Genomic DNA, 25,187 nt, shown 5'->3' on the forward strand with positions numbered 1-25,187 from the left:
TGCCCATCTTCCTCCCCACAGAGCCGCTGGTGGATTCAAACCCCGAGAGTGATGTCACCTTCGGGGCGGGTGCACTGTTCCTTAAGGTCTCGGCCACGGAATTCCCTAGCAACACCTCCCACCCCCTCAGCCTGCAGGGGCTGCGCATGCGCTTTAGAAGCAGCCCTGACAGACCAGTCCCATCACCAGGTGGCAGCATCGGCCAAAAAGTCTCCCTCTGGCCCAGCACTGTCAGTCAAGTAAAAACTTAAAACTTTTATTTCTCGTACAAATGATAAATACTTTGCATTAAAAATCTGGAATTCAAGTTTTCATCTTACTTCATGCTCCCTCACCATCCCCAAGCCCTACAAAAATACTTCTGTTTAGAGGAAGAAGGGGCTGATGCAGACCTGGTGGCCAATTACAGGCCTGGGGAGAAAGGCACACGTGGTCTGTGTGAGTGGTGGGCGGTCTCCACCCCTTCCCACCACAGCCTCAGAGGCCAGAAATGAGAAGAATGCTTTGAATCCGGTAAGGAGGCTGTGACATCTGCCCCCAAAGGCCTCCTCTCAGGGTTAAGATTCTCTCATTGTCCCCCTTGTTGTTGGGAGTAAGAAGGTGCAAAGTGGACTCCCTCTTCCAGAAGTGTAGAAGGGGAGGTGGGGATAACAGGAATAGACTCCTTTTAGGGTCTAAGCTGTTAACAAGTTAAATAACAGTATAGGCCATCACATTTTGGTTGTCTGAAAGTAAATACTCCAGGGGGGATGAAGAAGGGGAGGGGTGGTGTCTGGGGAGCCCCTTTCTCCTCCTCTACCTCCAAGAGAGGCACAGGGGTGGGAGGGGACAGCCTTCAAGAGTTAACCCCTGTTGTGCCACACCCCTTTTCACAGTCATGACTGAGGAGCAGAGGGCCCAGGTCGTGGCAGAGGACCTGGGGAGGGAATTAAGGCCCCAATTAGGGGACCATCGTTCCTTTTAGGTTCCTGGAGCTGCCAAGGGGCCTGCCCCAACCCCGTGGCTTGGCTAGGGGTCCTCATCCCAGAGACACAGCTGCCGCTGGGGCACGTAGAAGTCGAAGCTGTAGCTCTTCTGGCAGCTGCGGATGCCACATTTGTAGGGTGCGGGCCGGTCGCGGCTGTGGCAGTATTTGAGCATGCAGGGGTACCAGGCCAGGCTCAGGTTGTAGCGGCAGGTACAGGGCTGTCCGCGATCCCCTGCCTGTCCACAGCGGGGCAACACTGCCTGCTCTGGGGGCTTGGGCAGAGCCTCGAACACAGAGCTGTCCACACCTGGGGGAGAGTGGCAAAGTTAGGGGAAGGGCAGAGGAGCTCCCCCACCTGGTATCCACGCCTCTTCAGTCATCCAGCAGATTGGCTATCCTTGCCACGCCAGCTGGGTGGACACAGCTCAGACCTGGACACTATGCTCCAGGGCAGGCGAGTGAGGGAAACCGACTGAAAACCTCACTTACTAGGTTCCTAATGTATGCCAAGGACTCCGCAAGCAGCACCTCCTCCCGATGCCCCATGGATTTAGTATTCTAGACAGCCCAGAGAGCTTAAATAATTTGCCTAGGGTCACACAGTAAACAGTGAAGTCTGAACTGGAACCCAGCTCTGTCTGGTCCATTCTGCCAAGCCCTGCATTAAAAAAAAATCCACTACACTGGCATGTGCTATAATGGAAGTAATGAGGGAAGGATTCTTAAAGGCAGTGATATTTGAGTGAGGCCAGGCAGAAAGGGACAGCAGGGATGCAGCATGCTCAGAGGGGGCAGCCGGGGTAGATGGAGAGTATGTGACAAGGAGGAGGGTGATGGTGGCAGTGGCTGGCCACGGCTGGGCTCCAAGGCCATGGGAGGGCCTATCCTCTGCTGGGCAGTCTCAGACCTGTACCTTGGTCTGTGTGTAGCCCCCTGGCAGGCGTTTAGCTCTGGACATTTCTGGGCCAGGCAGGCATTTCTCCAGGACTGAGCTGGCTGGGCAGATGAACGAGGGGCCTGGAGTTGGAACGGTGACATCTTCCTGTCCCCTCTACAGGACACTGAAGACAGTCCTAGGAAAGGCCGGCATTAAAGCTGAATGAGCCAGTGTGCAGCCCCACACAGAGCAGGAGATGCAGAGACTCTCAGGAGAAATGTGCCAGCCCCAGGGAAGGTGTGTGGGATGGAGAGCAGACTTCTGAGAGGTGACAGCGGAAGTGAGTGGGTGGAGGAATGCTTCTGGACCTTGGTGCCTGTGCCCCCTCCCATCACAGGAGGCTCTACTGCTGTGTCCTCATGAAGGGAAGAGATGGGTTTGGAGCCCTCAAAAGTCACTGCTCTGGGTCTTCACCTGGAATGGGTGCCTTTCATCTGGAAGACGCATGTAAAAGCCACACAGATATCACCTCCTCCAGGAAGTCTTCCCTGACCAATTAAGAGGTGTTTCTCCCTACACTCTCATGTGCACTGCACAGCATACAATTCCATGGATCTACTTTGCAAGAAGCTTGGATTCCTGCATCAATGTCTCTCTGTAGGTACTCAACAAACGTTTCCTAAGTAAACAACAGAGACCTCAGCTGTGCTGTCCCCTCCCACCCAGTTCCTCCACATGGGATCCCTGGGCCAGCCTGGGAGGACCAGCTCTGGACAGCACCCAGGACCCAGTGTACCGTGCTCCAGCCAGAAGCGGACATCCTCCTGGCGGGTGTAGATGGCATCTGCAGCCTCAGCACACACGTTCCGGAGGTGGGGGCTCAGCAGGCCCCCTTGGCTGAAGTTGACAGCTATGTCCATGTGCAGTTGCTCTAGGCCCCGCACCTCTTCGGCCTGCCGCACGGCCCGGGGGTTTTTCTGTGAAGAAGAGAGGGGTCACTCTCACCTGACCTGGAAATGCTCCTGGCCCATTCTCCTCAATCACTGAGTGAGGAATCCCAGGCACAGGGGTATCAGCAGGGTGGCAGTCAAGGGTCATCTAGGCTTCTCCATACTGGCAGGGGAACTGGTACACAGGGTCTGGTGAGACTTTGTAGCTTCTACCAACATGTGCTGTCCTCCAGCTACTTGCTTACCCCAGGCTGACCTCTGGCTTGATGGAGAATTTGGGAGGTGACTGGAGGTGGTGGGGCGGGCTGAGCATGCTGTCCCAAGGCGCTGCCAAGTGACTGAGGCCCCAGGGAGGGATAGACAGTGGGGCAGGGTGCCTGCTGGTTCATCAAAGGCAGGGGTGACTTCAACTTCGTGCCTGTTTTTACGAGGCAGATACTGCTAGGCCACATCAGGACGATGATGTGAGACCCAGGGTGCTGGAAGGGCATGGGAGCCGGGTTCCCAACTTCGAGTAGACAGATGAGCATGAACAAGGGTTTTGAACTTTGAGCATCTGACATATGTCATGCCATTTAATTCTCAGACTAAACCATTTTCTTGGAGGTTTAAGTTGCAAAAGGTGGACAACTCGTCCAGTATCACTCATCATGAAGGGTAGATAGAACTAGATGTAACTTCAGGTTCCAAGCACTGAACCCCCATCATAAATGGAGAAGGACTGAAGAAACTGGAAATTGGGGCTTTAGTACTGGTTGAAGGTCTGGCCTGGGCCAAACCTGGAATTCATAACTCTAAGGTGAAAGTGGGTGCTAGACATGAGGACTAAGGTGGGCCAGGTAAGTGTATGACTGTGTGGGTGAGGGTGCAGGGGTGAGGCCTGGGGGCCAGGTGGGTGCACTCACCTGCCTCAGCTTGGCCATGGCCTCACTGGGGATAATCTCATTGTGGTGCAGCCGGGTGACAAAGCAGAGAGCCTGGAACTGGCTCTGTCCCTTCTCCAGCTCCCCCAGGATGAGGGCCCGGAAGATCTTCACATCCTGGTGGGGCAGGAGAGGAAAAATGGTAACCTGTTGCCAAAAGTACAGCTAGCTGCCCAGTATCCCCCAACACTCAGTGTAGGACACGTGCCTCAATTCTCCTCCTAATAATCCTGCCCTCCTGCTGATCCAGGAAGTTGTATCTTTTCCATTTAAACCTGTGACTTCAAAGAGGAAACATACCCCAAATGTTCTGAAGCCTCCTGGAAAATTCATGTAGGGAATTGCTAGAAAGAGTCTGTACACAATAGAACCACATAATACCACAGAGCTTCTCTTTGGGCAAAGTGTCTTCCCCCCGCCACCGGCTTTCGTTGTCTAGTGGGTAAGAAGCTGCACTGCAAACTCAGAGGCAGGTGGTTCTAATCTACCAGGAGCTCCCAGGAAAAAGATAAGCAATCTCCTGTGTGATCTGCAGCTTTAGAAAACCTGCTGGAGGGCCAGCTATGAGTCAGTTCTGATTCGAAGGCAATTCGGTTTTAGTCTTTTGTAGCTGATGCTTACCTCCTAAGGAGCCAACCTGTTCAGGGTCAGCACCCTATGGATGGATCCCCTCCTAGGAGGATCCTGCCCTCCGCAGTAGCACAGACACCAGAATTTCTCTCTAGATGTCCATAAAGGAGGTGTGGAGAGCAGCCTGGGGAGTGGTGTTTCTCAAATGTCCCCAGCAATTCTAATCAGCCAGGTTGCCCGCCAATCCCAAGTCAGGGAGGTGGGCAAGGTGGGGTTCAGGGCAGGAGCTGGCACGCTGGCTACAGTTGCCTCCTGGCGTGAGGAAGCTGAGGGCTCCCGTTTCCCTTCCCTCTTCCCTTCATTTCCCAGATGGATTACTAAGGTGTTTCCATCAGGCCCAGGGCTCCTTCCTGTTACTGACTCACTGCCTGAATGGGGAGTGAGACGGGAAGAAGGGAGGGCCGAGATAGCTGGGATGAGACTCCTTTTCCAATTCAGCTGCTGGACTCTTTCCAGTCCACCTGCCCTGCCCATTGCCCCAGGTGGCCCTCATGTTCTCATCCATAGCTGGCTACCTATCCCAGCTGCAAATGACCTAAATCTGTCCAGACTTCTGGATTCCTTGGAGACAACTGGACTCAACTACTGTTCTCCTTGGCAACTCCTACAGTCCAGCCAGACATTTAGATAACCCAGTGCTGTGTAGGGCCTGGACAGGTCCCTGGATGTGGCAAATGGTTCAGTGGCTAATCTAAAGTAGTTTGAACCCACTCATTGGTACCATGGAAGAAAAGGCTTGGTGATCTGCTTCCCTAAGAATGATAGCCAAGAGGACCCAAGGGAGTATTTCTACTCTGTAATGAATGGGGTCACGATGAGTCAGAAATAACTTCATAGCAACACGTGTAGGGCTCCATCTTTCAATACATGTGACCTGGCCTCCCCGACCAGCAGAGGCTCCAGTCACTGCAAGCTCAGTCTTGGCAGAATAGAAAGGCCCAGGGTCCTCCCCATCTCTACTGTACCAGCTGGTGTCCCAGTGCATTCATTGCCCAACCTGAGCCTCACTTGTCAAGGTGGGGATGACAATCCCAGCAGGGATGTGTGACGAGTCAAAAAGTTTGTGCAGAGGACACAGAAGGTGTCCTCTGTGTCCAGAGTAAGCATTCAGCCCATGCCAGCTGAGACTATTACTAACCGATAAATTCTCCTATCTTTCAGAGAGTTCTTTAACTCTCTGGTGATTCACCTGTAAGGAATTACACTGCTATCCTAAGCTAACCACTTTGCTGGTTCAAATCCACTATTGACTCCTCAGGAGACATATGGGCAGCCTACTCCCATTCCATTTACAGCCTCAGAAACCCAGTGGAGGGTCAGCTGTGAGTCAGTGCCCACTTGATGGCAATGAGTTTTGAGAGAGTTTTTAACTTCATATTAAAATGTTGGTGGTTCGAACCCACCACTCACTCTATGGGGAAAGGAGTCAGCTTCTGTTAAGATTGACAGTCTCAGAAATCCGATACAGGGTCACCATAAGTCAGGCTTGGCTGCATGGCAGCAGGTCTGGTTCTTTTATATTCTTTGTGTGTTCTTTGGCAGTTTGTATTATTACTTTTCTAATGTAACTCTGGCACATTGAGGTGGCCGTATGCATGGGTAGGTTTCCACCAATATTACAGGAGACTGGGGGTCCGTGAGGTCCCTGTGACCCCAGAGACTGGTGAGGAAGGTGAATGAGAACTCGGGTTAACTGTAGCTTCCTCTCAACAGGAAATCCACTCTTGGGTAACGATGCTGGAATTTCCCTGCTCGCCAGAAATGGCCATCTGATCTTTCACTCTCTCAGGTCAACTGAAGGGACACTAGGGGCTGGCACACTTGTGACATACTCCACTCTGGGCTCAATTCTTGCCAGGCGAGACTTGATACCACACTTCCCTTCCTAGCTTAAGGCAGGCAGGAGCCAGCATGCACCTCCGGTGCGTTTTTCAGCTCTGACCTTTGACCAAGAACCCAACGTGGCAGCTTATTTTTCTACAAGACAGGCTACATGCACTACTCTGTAGTCCAGGGGCTGCGGACTGCTCACACTGTTTGATATGAAGGTCTCTGAAATTTAGAACAGATGGGGGTGAAACACTGAGATTCCACTCCCACCCCCATCTCTATAATAACTGTATCAATGACAATAACAATAACAACTGTACTGATGACAATAACAAAATGCTACCAAAACAATCTGATTAGGGGTGCAGAGGGAATTAGAATGAATTAATAATCTGATTGGGGGTGAACAAAGAATTGAATTTCTCACTGAGAGAGATCTCCACCCCTTCTGCATGTGTGTACAAAAGATTTACAGAAGTTGATAACTGGAAAAGGCAAAACACTGTCACTGTGGGTCATACAGGATGTTGTTCTATTTAAAATTCTTACAATCCCAGGTGGTGGAGCTATTATTACCACTGACTTTTGGATTTGGGGAACTTGCTCAAGGTCGTGAGACCAAAAGGCAATGTAGCCAGGATTTTAACCCAGCAGCCTGACTGAAATGGCTGGTTCTCTTAACCACAATGTACTGTGCCAACCGGTGGTGTCACTAAGCCTGGTGTCACTTATGATGTAATTTACAGTGTCATCGACCCTCTCTGTGGGTCTCTTCCCACACCAGACCATACAGAATTTTTAGTAATGCTATCTATTTTAATTGTAGAATCATATGTGATATAGGCAACTCCTAACAGCAGCAATAGGTGATAGTTAAACATTCCTAAATGTGCTTTCCTAGACTATGTGAATGCTAAGAATCAAGTTGTTTTGTGAACTCTTTCTACACTGAACATTTTTCATTACCACGTAATTAGTAACCAAGCTGTGGTGTTAAACTAAAAGCTGGCATTTTTTTTTTTGGTAGCCATTTAGCCTCGAGTCTCCAGCTACTTTAACTATAGACACATGGTCTTGCAAATCAGCATCCACTATGGTACTAGAGTAAGTGAAGGTGCTTCCCACACTGAGCAGCAAGAGTTGGGGTGAGCAAGGCTTGCGGTGGAAAGACCCTCAGTGAGAGCAAGACCCTAGCTGTGGAGAGACTGTGGCATTGCTGTGGACAGATGGTGGCAAGGTGTGATCTGATGCTTCTTGCATTTGTACTGGCCACAGTTAGATTTTGCAAGCCACCAAGAAAAACTGGAAAGTACGGACCCAGAGTCACAATCTGGTATGTGGAGGGCATGGCAGTGTGCCACAAAATTGTATTTGCAGAAGTCTTCGCTTGACGGTTTTAAGTAAGGGGTAGGAGGAAGCTGGCTCTATCAGCTGTGGTTACATCAATCCTAACACATGGTCACTCCAGGAGTGTTACTAGAGAACTGTGCTCCAGAGGGTTTTCAATGGCTGATTTTCCAGAAGTCGATCACCAAGCCTTCCTGCTAAGGAACCTCTGGGTGAAGTTCAACCTTAAACGTTTTGGCTAGCAGTCAAGCATGTTACTGGTTTGCGCCATCCAGGGACTTCCTGGGCTAAGGAGTCTGAATGTAACCTTGTGATCACAGGAAGGTACTGAGTCTGGGTTATGCCATGAACAGATCAGAACTGGGATGAGTTTCAAACTGGGCTGTAGCCAGATCAGTGTGTGTTTTTTTTTTTTTAATCTAAATGCCCCTGTCATCAATCTGCAGCTTCTACCTGGGCCCACTGTGCATCCCCCCAGCGCAGGACCTGTTCCCAGGCTCAAAGACAGTGATGCTACCTTATTTACGCAATATGCCCCTTTTTCTGGTACAAAGCTGAGCTTAACAATGATGATGTGAGTAAATGAAGGACCAACAGAGGCCTCCATCAAACTTACTCCGAATAAGAAGAAAACAATTTCCTCTTGAGTTTCTCTACAGCAGGTAGTCTCAGAGAGGCTATTTTGGTTCCTTGAAGGTTTAGGGATCATCAGTTTTATGGCTCTGAGAGGTTTCAGCAGGAAAAGGACCTTCATAAGCCGATGCTGAGCTCAAACCCTTACCCAATTTCCTGGCTCTTTCAAGTTCCCATGTTAGTCTCTGCCTTGACTTCCCATCCTTCTTAGTGCCCTTTCCCTGCCAAGCCATGTTTTTGAAATCCCCTCTATTTCACAGAGAAGGAAGGCTGTTGTGGGGCTCTGGATGGACATGTGCAAAGACAGCAGAGAAAGGCTCAGAGGCAAGCACAGGGCCCAGCCCTCTCAGGAAAGCAGAAATCCCAGGTCAGGCCCTGTGTGCGACCCGCCCTGCTCATCCTGCCCTCATGTGCTCTCACAGGCTGGGACACAAAATGCCAACAGTTTTCAAGTTCCCAATCTGCCCTTTCTTAGTCACAGAAACCCCAATTTTAAACTGACACCTGGAACAAAGATACATCCCAGCCTAGGATAATATAGATTCCAGTCTAAGGAGCTCTGGTGGCTTAATGGTAATGAGTTGTGCTGCTATCCCAAAGGCACACAGTTCGAATTCACCAGCTACTCACAAGAGAAAGATAGGTAATCTCCTCCTGTGTGATTCACTACCTCTGAAAATCCGCTGGAAGGTCAACTATGAGTCAGTTCCGACTCAATGATACGCAGCAACAACCTCTCTGTTGTAACTCAGGTGTGGCCACATGACTAAGCCAAGACCAAAGGGACAGAAGCAGAACTTCCTTTACTTCTTCAAGGATCTGAGAGGAAGGCTGCTGGCTTTCTCTGTCCTTGCCTCCTCCCTGCAGGTGGCATGCAGCTGGAGCAGAGCAGCCACCTCTGGACCTGAAGTGGGTGTCACATGCTGGGGATGATGGGGCAAGGCTCTGCTGACGCCCCCTGTGTACCTGATGCTGTGAGGTGCTTACATCAGCCCTGGCCTTCAACTTCCACACACAGATGAGACCATAAAGAGGCACACGAACTTCTCTTTGGCTCCAACCGTGTTAACTAGAGTTTTATGTTACACACAGCCAAGTCTAATCCTAACTGATACACACTATACACAGATTTACACCTGCACAAACCACATGCCCATTATCTTCCACACACACTTGTTTCTCTCTCTCTCTCTCTCTCTCTCTCTCACACACACACACACACACACTCTCTCTCTCTCTCTCTCTCACACTCTCTCTCTCTCTCTTCCAGTCTCGCACTGCCTCTCGCTCATCCAGGCTCTCTCTGAGGCTCAGCCACACATTCCCGTTGCCACTCGCACACAGTCATTCATCTGTGTGTTTCCTCACTCACTGTGGGGCCTCCACACCTCACCCCGTCTGAGTCATGCGTGGTATCCCTCAGAGGCAGTCTCACAGACATGTCGTCTCTCAGATTCTCACACACCTTCCCTCCTTATGTCACACACATCTCCCACACCCTCTCCCCCTTACTGAATTCCTCCAGATCACACACAGCATCTCACGATCAGTCTCACACCCCCCCCCCTCTTTTCCTCTGTTAGTCTAAACAGCCCTCCTCACACACGTCACACACACCTTCCTGCAGTCCCCACCACACACCCTTTGCTGGTAGTATCTCATACTCTCTGATTGCCTCTCCCCTACATACTCTTCATCCCTCCCCTCACACTGGAGTTACCTCAGGGGCAGCCCAGGGAACCTCCCTACCCTCTCTCTGCCCCTCTGCACTCTCCCACTCCTCCTGTTTTCCTCATCACCAGCTCCTAGCTTCTACCACCCTCTCCATGTGACCTTTCGTTGTTCTTTCATCCAGAAAGCTCTTTCTGGAGATGGGATGTGTTGACGCTCTCCTATCTCTGACTCTGCTGCACGCCCAGCTGTCCACAAAAGGCGAATCCAAAACTAAGATGCCCAGGATGGCAGATTCACCCCTTCCCTCAGTGCCCCTTTCCCAACCCACTACAGTGGTATACAGCCCAGGCTGGAGGCCTTTCCTCCATAACCCTCAGGAAGCAGCTTGTCCCCTACCCCCAACTCCTCCTGTCCCCCCTCGCTCTGCTCCTGGACAACAGTGCTCTCCGCTGGGAATTCCCTCTGCCTGTCTGGGCTCCTTCCCATCACACCAGAGTGCATGACTGTGAGGCCCAATCTGAGCCAGTCTAAACATTCATCCCTCTGCTTTAGGCTGGGACAGCTTTATGGTTAGAGAAGGAGCAGACTTCACTGGGCTGGGGCGGAGGGGGCGGCCTAACCCAGGCTGGTGCTCCTCTGAGGACAGCAAGGCCTGGACTCTCTAGCAGAAGCAGTATAGGTCAAACCCATGAAAAAGGCAAGCCAAGCTCATTCCCAGCAGTGCCAGGGATTCACAGCCAGCTCAAGAGACATGTGGAGGACCTGGGTGGCTTAGACAGTTAAGCACTAGGAAACCAACCACAAGAGGAACAGTTCACACGCCCTCCAGAGGTCTGAAAACCCTACAGAGCAAAGTTCAACTCTGACGCACATGGGTCGCTATGAGCTAGATTGGTGGTTTGGGGTTTCTTTTTGCTTTTGTAGACCCTTAGGGCTGATCCAGGGACACAGGCCTCTTGTTTCGGGGCATTAGCGTGTCAGGCCCCCCGTTGCTCCCCCCAGAGACTCCAGTGCTCTGTCAGCCAAATCCCAAAGGTCACCACTGTCTGGCCAGCTGGGGAACAATGTGAGCATGGCTTTATGTGGATCAACTGAGCCCCAGTGTCCCGCTGACTCAGGCCTCCTAAATTGGGGCTCTGCACGTCCCTCTTGCCCAGGTTCCCAGCCCCCCAGCCTCCTTTATCTGAATCCCTAGTGGCAGCCGCTTGACCACTTGCCAACTTTAAAGGACGGAAGCTCTTAATGATGCTTTTCAGCAGAAAAAAACCACTGAAACAATATGCTTTACAGCTCAAGGAGGGAGACCTGGTGGGAGGGAGTGAATTAAGCCCTGCCTGGCTCCAGAAGTTCACTTCTCACATGCCTACATGGGCTGCCAATTTGGAGCCGGAGGAAGAAAAGGCATTTACAGAGCACTAACTAGTGGCTAGGGAGCTCTGGTGGCCCAGTGGTATGAATCTGTGTTGCAATGGCCAAGACCTACGGTTCAAATCCACCAGCTGCTCTGCCTGAAGAAGGATGGGCAATCTTGTGTGATTACAGCCTCTGAAAACCTGCTGGAGGGTCAGTTATGGATCAGTTCTGACTCAATGGTACACAACAACTAGGGGCTAGGCATGTGGTTCAAATCCACCAGCTGTCCTTAGGAGACAGATGGACATTCTCCTCCTGTGCAATTAACTGTCTCTGAAAACCTGCTGAAGGGTCAGCTACAGTTCTGACTCAACAGTGCACACAACAATAACAACAAAGAGCAACTAGGAGCTAGGGATCTCTGGTGGCCTAGTGGTAAGGAATTGTGCTACCATCCCAATGGTATGCAGTTAGAATCCACCAGCTGCTCCATGTGACAAAAACAGGCAATCTCCTCCTGTGCTATTTACTGCCTCTGTAAAACCCACTGGAGGGTCAGCTATGACTTGGTTCTATCTCAATGGTACTCAACAACTAGGAGCTAGAGTGGTTAGAGTACTTCGCTGCTAACCAAAAGGTCAACAGTTCAAACCCACTAGCAGATTAATGGAGAAGGATGAGGCAGTCTGCTTCTGTCCAGACTGACAGCCTTGGAAACCTTATGGGCAGCTGTTCGTTGTCCTACAGGACTGCTATGAGCTGGAATCAAATTGATGGCAATGGAGCTGTTCACGACTGGTTAACTAGGGTTCAAGCACCGCTCTGCTTTGCAGAAGTCCTCTACTCACTTCTCCTGAGGCTTCAGGGCTCACACTATTGTCGTGGTGTGGAAGCAAAATACACGAGGAACAGAAAGGACATATTGCTGGACAAGTTACACAGCTAGGAAGCGGCAGGGAAAAAGCAGCAGGGCATGCACAAGGACATCTGTGAGGTCTTGTAAAAACAGCCCCTGGTATCTGTGCTATCTTTCAAAAACAGTCCTGTCTCTCTAGAGGCCAGATCGTAGGGAAAGGGGGGTCACTAGTCTAAAGCACTCACTATTCTAAATTCGTTGTGATTTAGTTGCTGAGGGGAGGGATTCTGCCTGGGTACATTTTTTCCCAGCCCCATTGTATAGAGAGGAGCTTCTCTGTCGGTTTGTTCCTCAGCACCAGGGTTCTTTGTGGCCTCCTTTCTACCTTTCCTTCCCCTACTCAGGATTCTTGCTGTTTTTATAAGGAGCCCCCTCACATGCCCCTGAGCACAGACAGGCAGGATGCAGGTACATCTTCTGGATCCTAATCCAGTTTGATCTTGCCCGTCACTGCAGGCTCCAAGCCTCAGTCTGCACATCTGTAAGATGAAGGCAATCTCTTCCCTTTGGCAACCAAAACCCAAATGAAACAAGCCATTGAGTCAATGCCAACTGATGATGGCCTCACATTTATGAGAGAACTGTACTTTAGAGCATTCTCAGTGGCTCATTTTTTGGGAATAGGTCACCAGACCTTTCTTCAAGGTGTCTGTGGATAGACTCAAACTTCCAATCTTCCGGTTAGCAGCCAAGTGCACCAACTCGGCAATACCATCATGTTGGTAGCAAGGATCAAATGAGGTCATAAATGTGGAAGCAAGTAACGGGGTGTGGCTGTGAGAACCCTCCCCTCCCCATCCATCCAGCGGGCCCCTCATTTGTTTCCAGGTGGTGGTCTTCACTGTCTGATTGGGAATCTTTGGCTTGGATTCCACCTAGACCCAGCATCCAGGAGTGGGAGGTGCCTGCCAAGCCCTAGGAAGCGTATTTTAATCTAGTCTCAGGCCCTCTGGATCTCTCAGTTGGAACAGAAGGCCTGGAGTCAGACCCTCAGGACCCATAGATGCGATCATTCTACCTGACACTGTCCTTGGATTCCCTGAGGAAACTAACTTCCCATAAGGTCTGAGCCCCTTGGAAACACTTCTGTTGTCTCTTTCCCCCAGAAATTATTCCATCCAGCACAAGTCACCATGTCAAGTGGTTGTTCAAGTTGTGTACCATCGAGCAGGAACCAATTCACAGCGGACCCTCCGGCAGCTTTTCAGAGGCTGTCAATCATATGGAGGAGACTGCTCAGCTTTCTTCCATTGAGCAGCTGGTAGATTTGAACTGTGTGCCTTTGTTTTGCCAGTGCAACTCCTTACCACTAAAACACCAGAGTTCCCACCAAATGGTAAGGGACCTAAAACAGACAGGCTAGGACACACTGGACCCTAAAAACCTCTAGCTAACATCCCTGAGATGTAAGTCCTTGGAATATACAAACTCATACAGCAACATGGCCCACTGTACATGCCTTCAACTTCATTAACTCTTATCTCCCAACTGTTTCCTTTGTGCACGCCTAAATCTAAAAGCCCATCCCAGATAGGACACTGGTACCTTTTGAGCTGGTTTCCACCCCCCTCTGGATCTTATTCACCCACCAATGTTTGCAGGCACAGCTCAAGTTTCCAATCTCCTTGAGTCCTCATCTCTTCTGGGCGACCCTGACCTGAATTACACTATCATGTGGCTCCTCTAATCTCGGTTTTATCTCCCGGGCTCCAGCCTACAGCCCCTCCATCCCTTCCCTTGGAGTCCATGTCTCCTTTTATCCCCTCCCAGCCCACTTACCAACCCTGACACATGACCTTCCTTATAGCCCCAGTCCTGTCCTCCCTATTCAGCCAGCTCTGCATCAGGCTGCTTGGAACATGACTCATCCCCATCCCAGTTTCGGACACAACGATTAGGGGTCAGAAGGAAAGAGAACTTGGACAGGGATACCAGCTTGGGGTGGGGGTGGGGAGAGCAAAAGCACCATCAGACCAAAGCCAGGTTAGAGGCTGGGGATAGTGACATTTCTGTTATTTGAAACACCCAGTGATTATGCACATATGGGTATAATTACACAGAGACTGGATTATAAAGAAGAGTATGGCCTATCGGGTGTGTATTCTGAGTTCCTATAGTGAGGGGATGCAGAATTCGGCTTAGTGTATATACACACACTTAAAACACATGAGAGTTACTGTGGGGAGAATGTCAGCTTTCAAATATGTGAAGGAATCTGGACTCTGTCCTCATTTAACTGCCTTACCTGGTCCATCCTCCAGACCTCTCACCTTCCCTGAAGTGCCAATGCCTACTGTTGCCAAACTGCACACTGGAATCACCAGTGAATCTTTAAAAATCCTGATGCTTGGCTCCCATCTGCATCCCTCTGATGTAAGTGGTGTGGAGGGCACCCCAGACATCAGGACTTGTCAGAGCTTCTAGGTGACTGTCAAGTATAGCAAAGCTGGGGAGCCACTGTGTTTGGCCATTTCTACCACACTTGACCTCCTGGATCATCATCAGCAGAACTTCCAGTAATGCACTAAGATCACCTGGCGGTGAGCCTGTGCAAACTCGTGGAGTATGGAACCCTCACCTGGGCTGCAGGCTAGGTGTCCTACGGATGCCAGTTAAGGCCCAAGTGGCTTCAGGACCAGCATGGCAGGGTAGGCAGTTACAGCATGTTAGAAGCCTGGCCTGTGCAAACTGGGAGGGAGGAATGGGGTAGAGAAGGAGGCTGGGTCATGAGGCAGCCAGCTAGAGGGCCTCATTCCATCCCCACCAAACGCACTGCCATCAAGTCAATTCTGACTCAGGGCAACTCCTCATGTTACAGAGCAGACCTGCTGTGACCTAATGACATCAAATGGTGACACCCTTCCAACACGAGGGAACTCAGTCCTGCCTGGGCAGACTATCAGAAGGATGACTCTTCCCAGCACTGAGGGGCTGGCCAACAATTCTGGAGCTTCAAGGTTACAGCGAGAGGCTCCTGGTTCCAGCTGGCTCACTCTTCGGCGTGACTCTGAGACGAGCATTCCACCTCTGGGAGTAGTGAGCCACCAGGAGAGGAGCCAATGACCTGTCTTTCTGAGCATTTAACACAGTATCTGACATACGTTAAGTGCTGTAGGCCTTCTCCTGTTTAGTTCTTACAACAACATGAATTACCCTATTTAGTGTTTCCATTTTGCAGATGAAGTAAGCTTGGAGGGATCAAACAGTCTGCCCAGGGTTAACCAGCGAACATGTAGTCACACAGTGACATCTAGTATCATGCCCTGAACTGTGTCTCCCCAAAGGTTGAAACATTATTTTTAAACGGACTAGGGATTTTTCCTAAACCACCACAAATGGGTTCAGTAAGTGAAACCAAACACAACATTTAGGTCTTCTCTGTCTCTCCCCCCACCCCTTTTACAGGGAAAAAAACCACGACTTCTACATAAAACTGCCAACAATGATGAGGCAGGAGACCCTGCAGACCCAATGAGCGGTGGCCAGGCCTGCAAAGAGGCAAGTCAGGCTGCTAGGATCAGGGCAGTAGATGGTGTTGGGGAGGAGGTGGCACAGGCCAGTAATCCCCAACTTCACTACCAAGGGGAACAGAGAAAACTGGAGTTGCGGGGCAGGGGTTAGAGAGCTGGCTCCCTTCCTGCACCTTCCACTCCTAATGCACCTCGCTTGCTGAGGAAGCTGGAGATGCCAGAGAAAAAGCGTGCAATTCCAGGTTCTGGGTCAAAGGCTAACTTGAAAAGCAGCCTTCGGAAAGCTGGAGGTCTGAATCACTTGCAGGGGCTCAAACAGGCCTCGTGCAGTCAGCTCCAAACTGCCTTTCTAACTGGGTAGCAGCCCTCCACCACACCCTCAACCCTAACCCCAATCCCCTCCTGCCGGGCGCTCCCTCTCCTCTCCCTTAAGGCCACAGCAATAAAGAACTCCTCGCTGGAGCCAGAGGCTATAAAAGCTCAGCCCTACCTTTTACATAGGATAGGGTAAGGTTCCTTTCTGTTGTCCACTGGGTCACTATGAGTCATTGTCAACGTAATGGCACCCAACCACCACCACCACTCTGTACCCTGAAAGTTCCTCTTCAGGATTCCAGTGGGGTTGTGGGAGAATTGTTAATGGACAGGAGGGTAGGGGGGACTGGCCTGAAGTACACTCTCAAGGACAAAGGTTTGACTGGAATATAGACGGGATCATTAAATCACTGTCTCTTGAGGGACCCCGTCTCTAATTTGGATTTTTCTAGGGAAGAAACACAACTGACAAAAATCTCCCTGAAGTTTAGAGGGAAGAAAAGGGGGATCTTCCGGCCCAGTAAGCGTCCCTCTTCCTACATATAAGCTCATTGTTGTTGTTATGTGCCGTCGAGTCGCCTGTGACTCATAGCGACCCTATGTACAACAGCCCTAAACTCCGCTCTGTCCTGTGCCAATCGCACTGTCTCTGACACTCCCATCCCAATTATCCCAGTCACTGAATCAATCCACCTCATAGAGGGCCTTCCTCTCCTGCGCCGTCCCTCCACCCTCCCAAGCATGATGTCCCTCTCCAAGGACCGGTCTCTCCTCACAACATGTCCAAAGTAAGTTAGACGGAGCCTCAGAATCCTTGCCTCCAAGGAGCCACCCGGTTTAACCCTCTCCAGGACAAATCTGTTTGTTTTCCTAGCAGTCCATGGTATTCTCAGTACTCTTCTCCAGCACCACAGCTCAAAGGCATCAGTTCTCCTTCTATCCTCCTTGGTCATTGTCCAACTCTCTGATGCATAACAGGTGATTGCGAAGACCATGGCCTGTATCAGATGCACCTTAGTCTCCAGAGAGACACCACTGCTCTTCAGCTCTTACCTAAATCTGAGAACCTAGATTGTCCTGTTGATTGAGGAAAGGCCACTAATCTTTCCATCTGTGATCCAACATTCCTCCCTATTCCTCCTTCTTCCATGGCAGTGACAACTCAGCAGTCATAGGACATATAAGCTGTCAAGTCACACACTCTACCCCCATGCCCACTGGATCTACTCTATCCATTATAGATGGCAATGCTACTGGATCCCTAGCTGACTTCCCAAACCCTGTTCCTCTTTTCAAGCTTCCAGTCTTTTAAAGGAGAGAGATAGTGGCCCAGAAAACACCCCCAGGCTCTGGGCTTCCCCAGCTGCCAGGCTATCTAATCTATGGCACCTCCCCAATCCAAGAGGTATAAAGAAGCCAGGTGGTGTTGAGTCAAATTCGACTCATGTAAACACACCGTATCAGAATAGAAATGAGCTCCATAAGATTTTCAGTAATCAATTTTTTTATGAAATAGATTGCCAGGACTTTGTTCCCAGAGAATCTTCCCAAGTTCTTCTGCAAGATTCCCAATCTCAGACCAAAGGGAAAAAAGGCAGTTAACGTTCTCAGAAATCCCACTTCCCCAGTCAGGAAAGTGAATCAGAATCATAGGCAGGGATGCCAGGGTGCCACCTCACTGATGTGTGACAGAGGTCGTGAACAAAGCTGAGAGAAGGAAAGGGACTTGGCAAGGATCACACACACAGAAGAAGCAGCAGAAACTCTGGGCCCTTAGGTTTTGAGGCCTGGATCCACACCCACCCCTCCCTTCAGGGCACGTTTTTAAAGGCCGTTCATCACCTGGAAGGCTCAGGGAGAGCTAGATAAAGAAGTGGGGCCAGGAAGGAGTCCGAGAATGAGCAAGAGCTTTTGACCTGGGGGCACCCAGGGCAAAGGTGTGATGTTGCGCAGGAAGATGAAGTGGTGGTGGGTGAGGGCTTAGTGGGAGAACAAGAAGGGGGTGATCAGAGTGCAGGGGAATAAGGGCAAAAAGAGAGAAGCTCTTGTGCGTGAGCATGGGCTAGTCGTGCTTCTTTCCTTGCTGTAGTGTCCTCCTTATGAGGTTTTACCGTTACTGTGAACCCCCGGGCGGGAGGCGAAGAGGGGTGCCTCACCTTCTTGAAGTCGGCAGTGAAGGAAACCAGGGTACCGTCGGGCTTGCGCAGCTCCAGGCCAATGCTGTCGGCGTCGCTGTCCGCCTGGAGGCTCTCCTCCGTCACCTGGCCGTCGGGCAGCCGCACGCGGACCCGCAGCTCGGCCGGCGCGCCCACCCCAGTCCCTGCGCCCACGCCGCGCGGCGCCCCAAGCAGCAGCACGAGCAGTGGCAGCAGCAGCAGCAGCGCCGGGGACGCCGAGGGGACCCCGAGGCGTCCGGGAGGGCGCATCACGGGGGGCCGCCGCCGCCGCCTTCCGCGGCCCCTGCGCGCTGAGAGGGAACCGAGAGAGGTGCTGCCAAACTTCGCCCGGAGTTGGTGGCTAGTTCGGGGCTCCTGGGATCGCTTCCCTGGAGTTCGGCCTCGGGGTCTCCCCGCGACGTGGCGCGGACGCACGTGGGCTGCGCTCAGCTGCGCCCCCGGCGGTCCGGAGTAGACGGCGTTCCCGGGGGCCCCCTTGCCTCACGGGTCCCCAACTCTGACTCTCCGAGACTCTGTTTTGCACTTTTCATTCAATCCCACCCCCCCGTCACTTCCTTCAGAAAACAGAAACCACCAGGTCTTGCCTTAAAGAGACAGCGCACCTCTCCGTCCTTAAAGGGCCAGCTGCGCCCCGACTCCGGCGGCGGCACAGGCCCGGAGAGGGCGGCTCGCGTAGGCGGGCAAAGGACTAGCGGCAAAGCGGTTTAGCGGAAACGGTGCTTTCTCAATCGGTCCCCCTCTGGGCCGCGCCCGACCGCTGTGTCAGGGGTTTGCTGTCTGGTTAAACCCTTTCCTACCAGCAAGGGGCGGGACGCGCGACTCTTTCTCTCTCTTTTTGGCTTGTTCTTGTGCCACGTGGATGAAATAATCGGGGCTTAGTTTTTTAGGGATTTGGTTAGGTCTTTGATATTTCCCTGAGACAGCGAATTTCTAGAAAGCTTCTGCACAGACAGACCTCCACTTGCATTCTGCCCTTTTTATTATTGTTTTACGTTGGGAAGGAGGAAAGGTTCTAGCCCTGCTTTGACACTGACCAGTTGTGAAATCTTGATAAATGAGACCTCCTCTCCGGATCCTGCCCTCCAAAGCTCGAGCATTTTGGAAGCCCCTTTCAGCCTAACCTCCCTCACGTCTTGCATTTATCACCATCCCTTGGCCACTCTTAATGGCCCTAGACCCCCTGGATTACTCGCCCAGTAATAAAATCTGTAAGTGAAATCTATTGCCAATTGAGGGGGTTCCCACTCAGCAGTGATTGCTGTTGTTCTGTGCCAGGTCTGAACAGAATCACACCTGGCCCATCAGCTGGTTTTCAGAGGCTGTAAATCACATGGGAGGAGATAGTCTAGTTTTTCCCCCCATAGCAGCTGGAAGATTCAAACTACCCTTGCAAATCCAGGCCAATGTTAGGTCCCAGGCCACATGGGAAATATTTCTGAAATTCAGGAGACAGACATCCCAACGTTATCTCAAGAAGGACAAGGGTTTTCTCTCATAAGCCCCCCCTCCCCGCCCCCCAAATATCTCCTGTGTTGTCCTGTTCCACTTGCCTAAAGCACTGCAACAATGACCTGGGTACAGGGAGGGAGAAGGTGGTGGTGTTGATGATGAGTATTGAATACATTGTGGACTATCAACAGAATACTAATGCTTAAAGGCCAAGCAATGATAAGATTTAACCTCACATACTCTGGGCATGTGATCAGGAAGGGCCAGTCCTTGGAAAAGATGTCATGCTGGAAATAGTAGGTCAGTACAGGAGCAGAAGACCCGCAGTAAAATGGACTGATACCGTGCTATAGCACTAGGCCTAAAGCACAGCAGAGATTACAGTGATGATGCAGGACTGGGCAGGCTTTTGAACTATATAGTTCATGGGATCACTGTGAATTGGAGTTGACTTGATGGTACCTAACAACAGTGACAAATAGCTGTGAGATTTGGGCTATCTTTAAAGATTCTTTGGGCAAGTGTTCCTTTGTCTACTATGAGGGCTGCTGTCCTACCATTCTCAAGCAAGAAAAAGCCCCAGAGTGAGGTTCAGGCCTCATACTTTCCTCATATCTATTATCACTTCTGTTTGCTCCAGGTCACCTACTTTTTCTGATCTCATGATTGCTTTATAGCATCCTTCCCTTCTGGATTATTAGGCAGGACCAAACATGAGAAGTAATACGCAGCAGTGATAGAGCCCGTGCCCATGACGTGCAGGAACTCTGCTCTTACCTGTCAATCTAGGGCCCTTCCTGCTGCATTTAGGGTCTCAACATATTTAAGATATTATCTTAAACCAGTGTTTCTCAGGTTTGCTTTATCAAGAGACTCCCCTGAGTGCTTGCTTAAAACACATGTCCCTACATTTCTCAATCTTTTGACGAGCATTTTCTTGGAGGTGGGGGATGGTGGGAGAATGGAGAATTAGCAGACTGAAAGAGATCTTTATTTGTTCCCATTCCAAAGAAAGGTGACCCAACAGAAGACAGAAATTATCGAACAATATCATTGAATCCCATGCAAGCAAGATTCTGCTAAAGATTATTAAAAAAAGACACCCATCAAAAAAGAAAGTACATCAACAGAGAATTGCCAGATGTGCAGGCTGGGTTTAGAAGAGGCCATGGTACTAGGGATATTAAAGCTAAAGTTAGAGAGGTTCTTGGCTGAAAGCACAGAGTACCAGAGGCATGTCTGTGTTTCATTGACTATGCAAAGGTGTTTGACTGTGTGGATCACAACATAATGTGGCTGTCTCAGAAGAATGGGAATCCCAGAACACTTGATTGTGCTTATATGAAATCAATACTTGGACTTGGACGCAGTCATCAGAACAGAGCAAGGAGACACTGCATGGTTCAAAATTGGGAAGAGTGTATGCCAGGGATGTATTCTGTCTCCATACCTTTTCAAGCTATATGCAGAACAGATCATCCTGGAGGCTGGGCTGTATGAGGAGGAATGTGGCATCAGTATTGGAGGAAGATTCATCAACAACCTGCATTATGCAGATGATACAACCATGCTTGCTGAAACTGAGGAGGACCTGAAGCACTTGTTGCAGAAGATCAAGGACCAGCCTTCGGTATGGTTTGAAGCTCAACATCAAGAAAACAAAGATTCTCACCACTGAGCCAATTGGCAGTATCATTATGGATAGTAAAGAGATTGAGATTATTAATAGCTTTAGTTTGCTTGGCTCCACAATCAACACCTTGGTACCAACAGCCAGGAAATCAAGAAATTAATTGCATTGGCAAAGTCTGCTGTCAGAGACCTCTCCAGAGTACTGAAGAACAACTACATCAATCTGAAGACTAAGGTGTACCTGATCCAGGCCATGGTCTTTACAATTCTGAAGCTTCATCTGACATACTTAGGACATGTAACAAGGAGGGACATGTTACAAGGACATGTTACAGGATATCATGCTTGGGAGTGTGGAGGGACAGAACAGGAGAGGAAGACTCTTGATGAAAAAGATTGATTCAGTGATTGGGGTAATGAGGTTAAGTGTGCCAGAGACAGTAAGGTTGGCACAGGTTAGAGCAGGGGTTAGGGCTCTTGTACATAGGGTTGCTATGAGTTGCAAGCAACTCGATGGCATATAACAACATCAAGAACCTAAGTAGTACCTGATGCAAAGGGTTTATAGTTAATAAACACAGAAGATTAAACATAAAAGATCCATAACAAACAGTATCTCTTCTGAGGAACCATCCTAGCCAGGGATGTATCTTAACTTTAGATATACAAGGTAAGCCACCAAAGAATATTTGGATTAACACAAGGATTGCTCCCCAGACTCCCTCTTTAAACTTTCAGGACTACAGAATAGAGGTGCTCACAGGCTCAAAACTGGCCTCCCACTTCACAGGGTATTGCTGTGTCAATGGAGCAGCCTAGGGGCCCATCAACAAACGAATGGATAGAGAAACTGTGGTATATCCACACAATGGAATACTATGCAGCATTGAAAAACAAGGAACTCATGCAATATTATTCAAAGTGGGTGACCCTGGAGGATATTATGCTGAGTGAAATATCTCAGTCACAAAGGGACAAATACTGCATGGTGCCACTGTTGTAGAATGGGTCTGACATCAGGGTGGGAGTATGACAGAAAAAACTGGATAAATTATGTATATTGTATTGAAACAGATGAGGGAAAGAACAGATCAGAAGTGAAATATGATTGAGTATTATGGTTAGCATAGGAATCCAGAATTAAGGTTGCATAGAGAAGTGTACTCGGGGTGGGAGGTGGGGGGAAGGGACATGGGAATTGTATACTAATGAAGGAATTTTTTTTCCTTTTTTTTTTTCTTTCTCTCTTTGGAGGGGGGAAGCGAGCTGGGGGGGGAGGGGTGGGAAGGGAGAAAATTGCGGCAATGAATGAATGGAAATCCAAGCCCTCTGTAAAAAAAAATAATAAATAAAATAAAAAATTTTTTTTAAAAAAAGCTGTCTTCTAAGTTAGCCCACATAGTCAGGAAAGGCCACACCCATGTTTTCTCACTTCCGCACTCCCCATCTGCTCCACCTCTGCCTTCATCTAGTTCCCAGGCCCCTTCCCCTCTTCTTCTTTAAGATCCCAATTGAAAAAAAGCATGAAAATCTTAGGATCCGGTGATTTCTTTTGGGAATGGATCACCTGGGGCTTCTGCCCCTGATGCCTTTTATTCAAATGCTGATTTTAGAAGCCAGCCTGGAGAATCTCATCTCTCTGCCTTACCTCCTCATAATCAGCTTTCTTATTTACTTCAACCAGAGATCAAATGAGAACTTTCCTTTAAAACATAGAATCATAAATCTCACTCCCTTACATAAACTCTATCCTCATTTCTCTCTCAATACCCAGGTCAACTCAAGTTTCTTGCTCTGATCCACTTATTGACTCCAGTGATAGTAATTTTTATTACAGCAGTGATCAGCATTGTATTGTGATTAGTTCTAGGTTATGCATCAAGCACTTTCGTGTATCATTTTATTTAATCTTCATGGCAAGCATCCAAGTTGAGGTCTATTCTTATTCTTATTATATAGACTGGAAATTCAAGACTTAGAGAGAGGTCAAGTAACATAACTGAGGTCATGCAAGTAACAGAGCCAGAAAGGATCATCACAAAGTCCTTGCTTTCATTATCTGTCTTTCTGTCTACCTATCATTGATCATGGTGAAATATTCTCCAGTTTAACCACTTGTAGTTATCAGCCCAACATGTTATTTACTACATCACCAGGGCTCCTTCTTGGCTTAACCGTTTTAAAGTATACATATAATTCACTAATTACATTCATTATTTTGTGCCACATCATCACTATTCATATCCAAAAATTTTCATCACCCCAAATAGTTACTCAGTTACTCACTTCAGCTATAACTCCCCTTTCTCCTTTCTCCCAGCCCCTGATAATCACTAATAAATAGACTTTTATCTCTATGCATTTGCCTGTTCTAGATACTTCATTTAAGTGGGGCCATACAACACTTATTCTTTTAGTCTGACATAGTGTACTCAACATAATGTCTTCAAGGTTCATCCATGTAATGTATCAGAAGGTTTGTGCTTTTAACCACAGCAACATATGCTTATCTCCAAGCGCTGTTCTCTTCCAGCTCCATTTAAGCACACTTCCTGTGCTATCTTCTTCTGTTATCTAACGGTTTTTGTGTGGTAATCTCAAATACTCACTGAAGTTGTCAGTTCAAACAGACCAGCCTGGTGCTGGGCGCAGAGAGTGCTTCCCTTAAGCCACCCAGGCATAGAAAGTCCATTCATCTTAGATGTAAAGGCTCCCAGAGGAAGAGCTCCAACAAGCCTAATTACCCTTACTATGTCCAAACAGCTCTCATTGTCAGAAAGTTCTTTATGTGGAATCTCAAGCCCTCTGCCACACCATAAACCAATTTCCTCTCCTCTCTGATATTCAGTTTTAGGAAAGTAGTTTCATGTAGTGAGTTGGAAGCAAAGGCATCTGGATCTCAATTTTAGAGCTCAACTTCTCAAAAGCTGTGTGATTCAGAGTGTTCATTTCCTCATCTGTAAAATGGACACACTCCTTACTTGCCTGAATTGTTTTGAAATTGAATGAAATATTGTGCACATGACACTTTGCAAGTGTTTGCTACATAGTATAGGCAACATCAATATAGATGGAGGAAAAAGTGAAGTTGTTCATGATTTACTTGTACTCACAATCAACACTAACAGCAGTGAGGAAATGAGATGTGTTGCATTGAGACAATCTGCTGTCAAGGGTTTCTCCAAAGTGCTAAAGAGCAAGAGATTGGCACAGGATAGGGCTGGGTTCAGAGCTGTTCTACATAGGGTCACTATGAGTTGCAGGTGACTCGATGGCATATAACAACAACAATAACAACAACAAGAAGTAGAATCTAGCTGAAGATCATTAAAAACAGCTAGAACAAATTTCTTCACATTTTTTTTTATCATAGTAGTTTATTTACAAAACTCGTATATGTTGTTTTCCAGACCAGATTCTTCCATTCTGTTTAAGATTCCTTGCTACAATTTTAAAATATTGAATTTGTATTGTGTTTCATAGATCCTATGTTTTTAATTATTATTAATTTTAATTTTAATGAAAATTTACAGAGATATTGTATTTCCATTTTCATTGTTACACTTTTCTCCCTGCTCACCATTTAATTTAAATTTATATTAAATGTGAGATAGATCATGTCCTAGTGAAGTACATATTAAGTAAATAAATACAGAACTGTGAAAACTATGGGATTTTTAAAAACCAAACAAAACAGCTAGGACAGTACATTGACAGAAAACTGACAGAAATTCAGGTTGGATTTAGAAGTAGCCATAGCATGAAGGATATTGTTACTGATGTCAGATGGATCCTGGAAGAAGAGAATGACAGAAGAATTTCTATTTGTTTTGATTTCTTTTTAACAGTGTAAAGGCATTTGACTATGTAGATTATAACAATTTATGAATGACATTGAGAAGAATGAGAATCCCAGAACACTTAATTGTAATCCCAAAACACTCATTCAAAACTTATACCTAGACCAACAAGCTTTTGTCTAAATAGAGCAAGAGAGCACTACATGGTTTGAAACCAGGAAAGATGTCCATCAGGGCTGTACCC

The 25,187-nt window shown here is 48.7% G+C and overlaps 1 protein-coding gene across 1 annotated transcript; it reads right to left on the reverse strand.

Annotated features, from left to right (window-relative positions):
• Nucleotides 1-1,008: 1,008 nt before the first annotated feature.
• On the reverse strand, nt 1,009-18,311 carry OAF (OAF homolog (Drosophila)). The gene is made up of 4 exons (XM_006895636.1): nt 18,042-18,311; nt 3,700-3,834; nt 2,641-2,821; nt 1,009-1,274 (listed from the first exon to the last, which is right to left on the reverse strand). Exons 1-4 carry the CDS (start codon nt 18,309-18,311, stop codon nt 1,009-1,011), a joined length of 852 nt encoding a protein of 283 aa, XP_006895698.1.
• Between the last annotated feature and the right edge of the window lie 6,876 nt (nt 18,312-25,187).

Source organism: Elephantulus edwardii, unplaced genomic scaffold (genome assembly GCF_000299155.1).
Source record: "Elephantulus edwardii isolate Elephantulus edwardi_28Jun2011 unplaced genomic scaffold, EleEdw1.0 scaffold00171, whole genome shotgun sequence".
NCBI classification, from domain to species: Eukaryota; Metazoa; Chordata; class Mammalia; order Macroscelidea; family Macroscelididae; genus Elephantulus; species Elephantulus edwardii.

What these genes read in the sequence shown, in the direction of transcription:
- OAF (XM_006895636.1), bottom strand. Translation starts at nt 18,311, where the DNA reads ATGCGCCCTCCCGGACGCCTCGGGGTCCCCTCGGCGTCCCCGGCGCTG. An exon ending in TCACTGCCGACTTCAAGAAG is followed by an intron (nt 3,835 to 18,041) that starts GTGAGGCACCCC and finishes CTGCCCCACCAG; the next exon opens with GATGTGAAGATCTTCCGGGC. An exon ending in CCGCTTCTGGCTGGAGCACG is followed by an intron (nt 1,275 to 2,640) that starts GTACACTGGGTC and finishes ACTCTCCCCCAG; the next exon opens with GTGTGGACAGCTCTGTGTTC.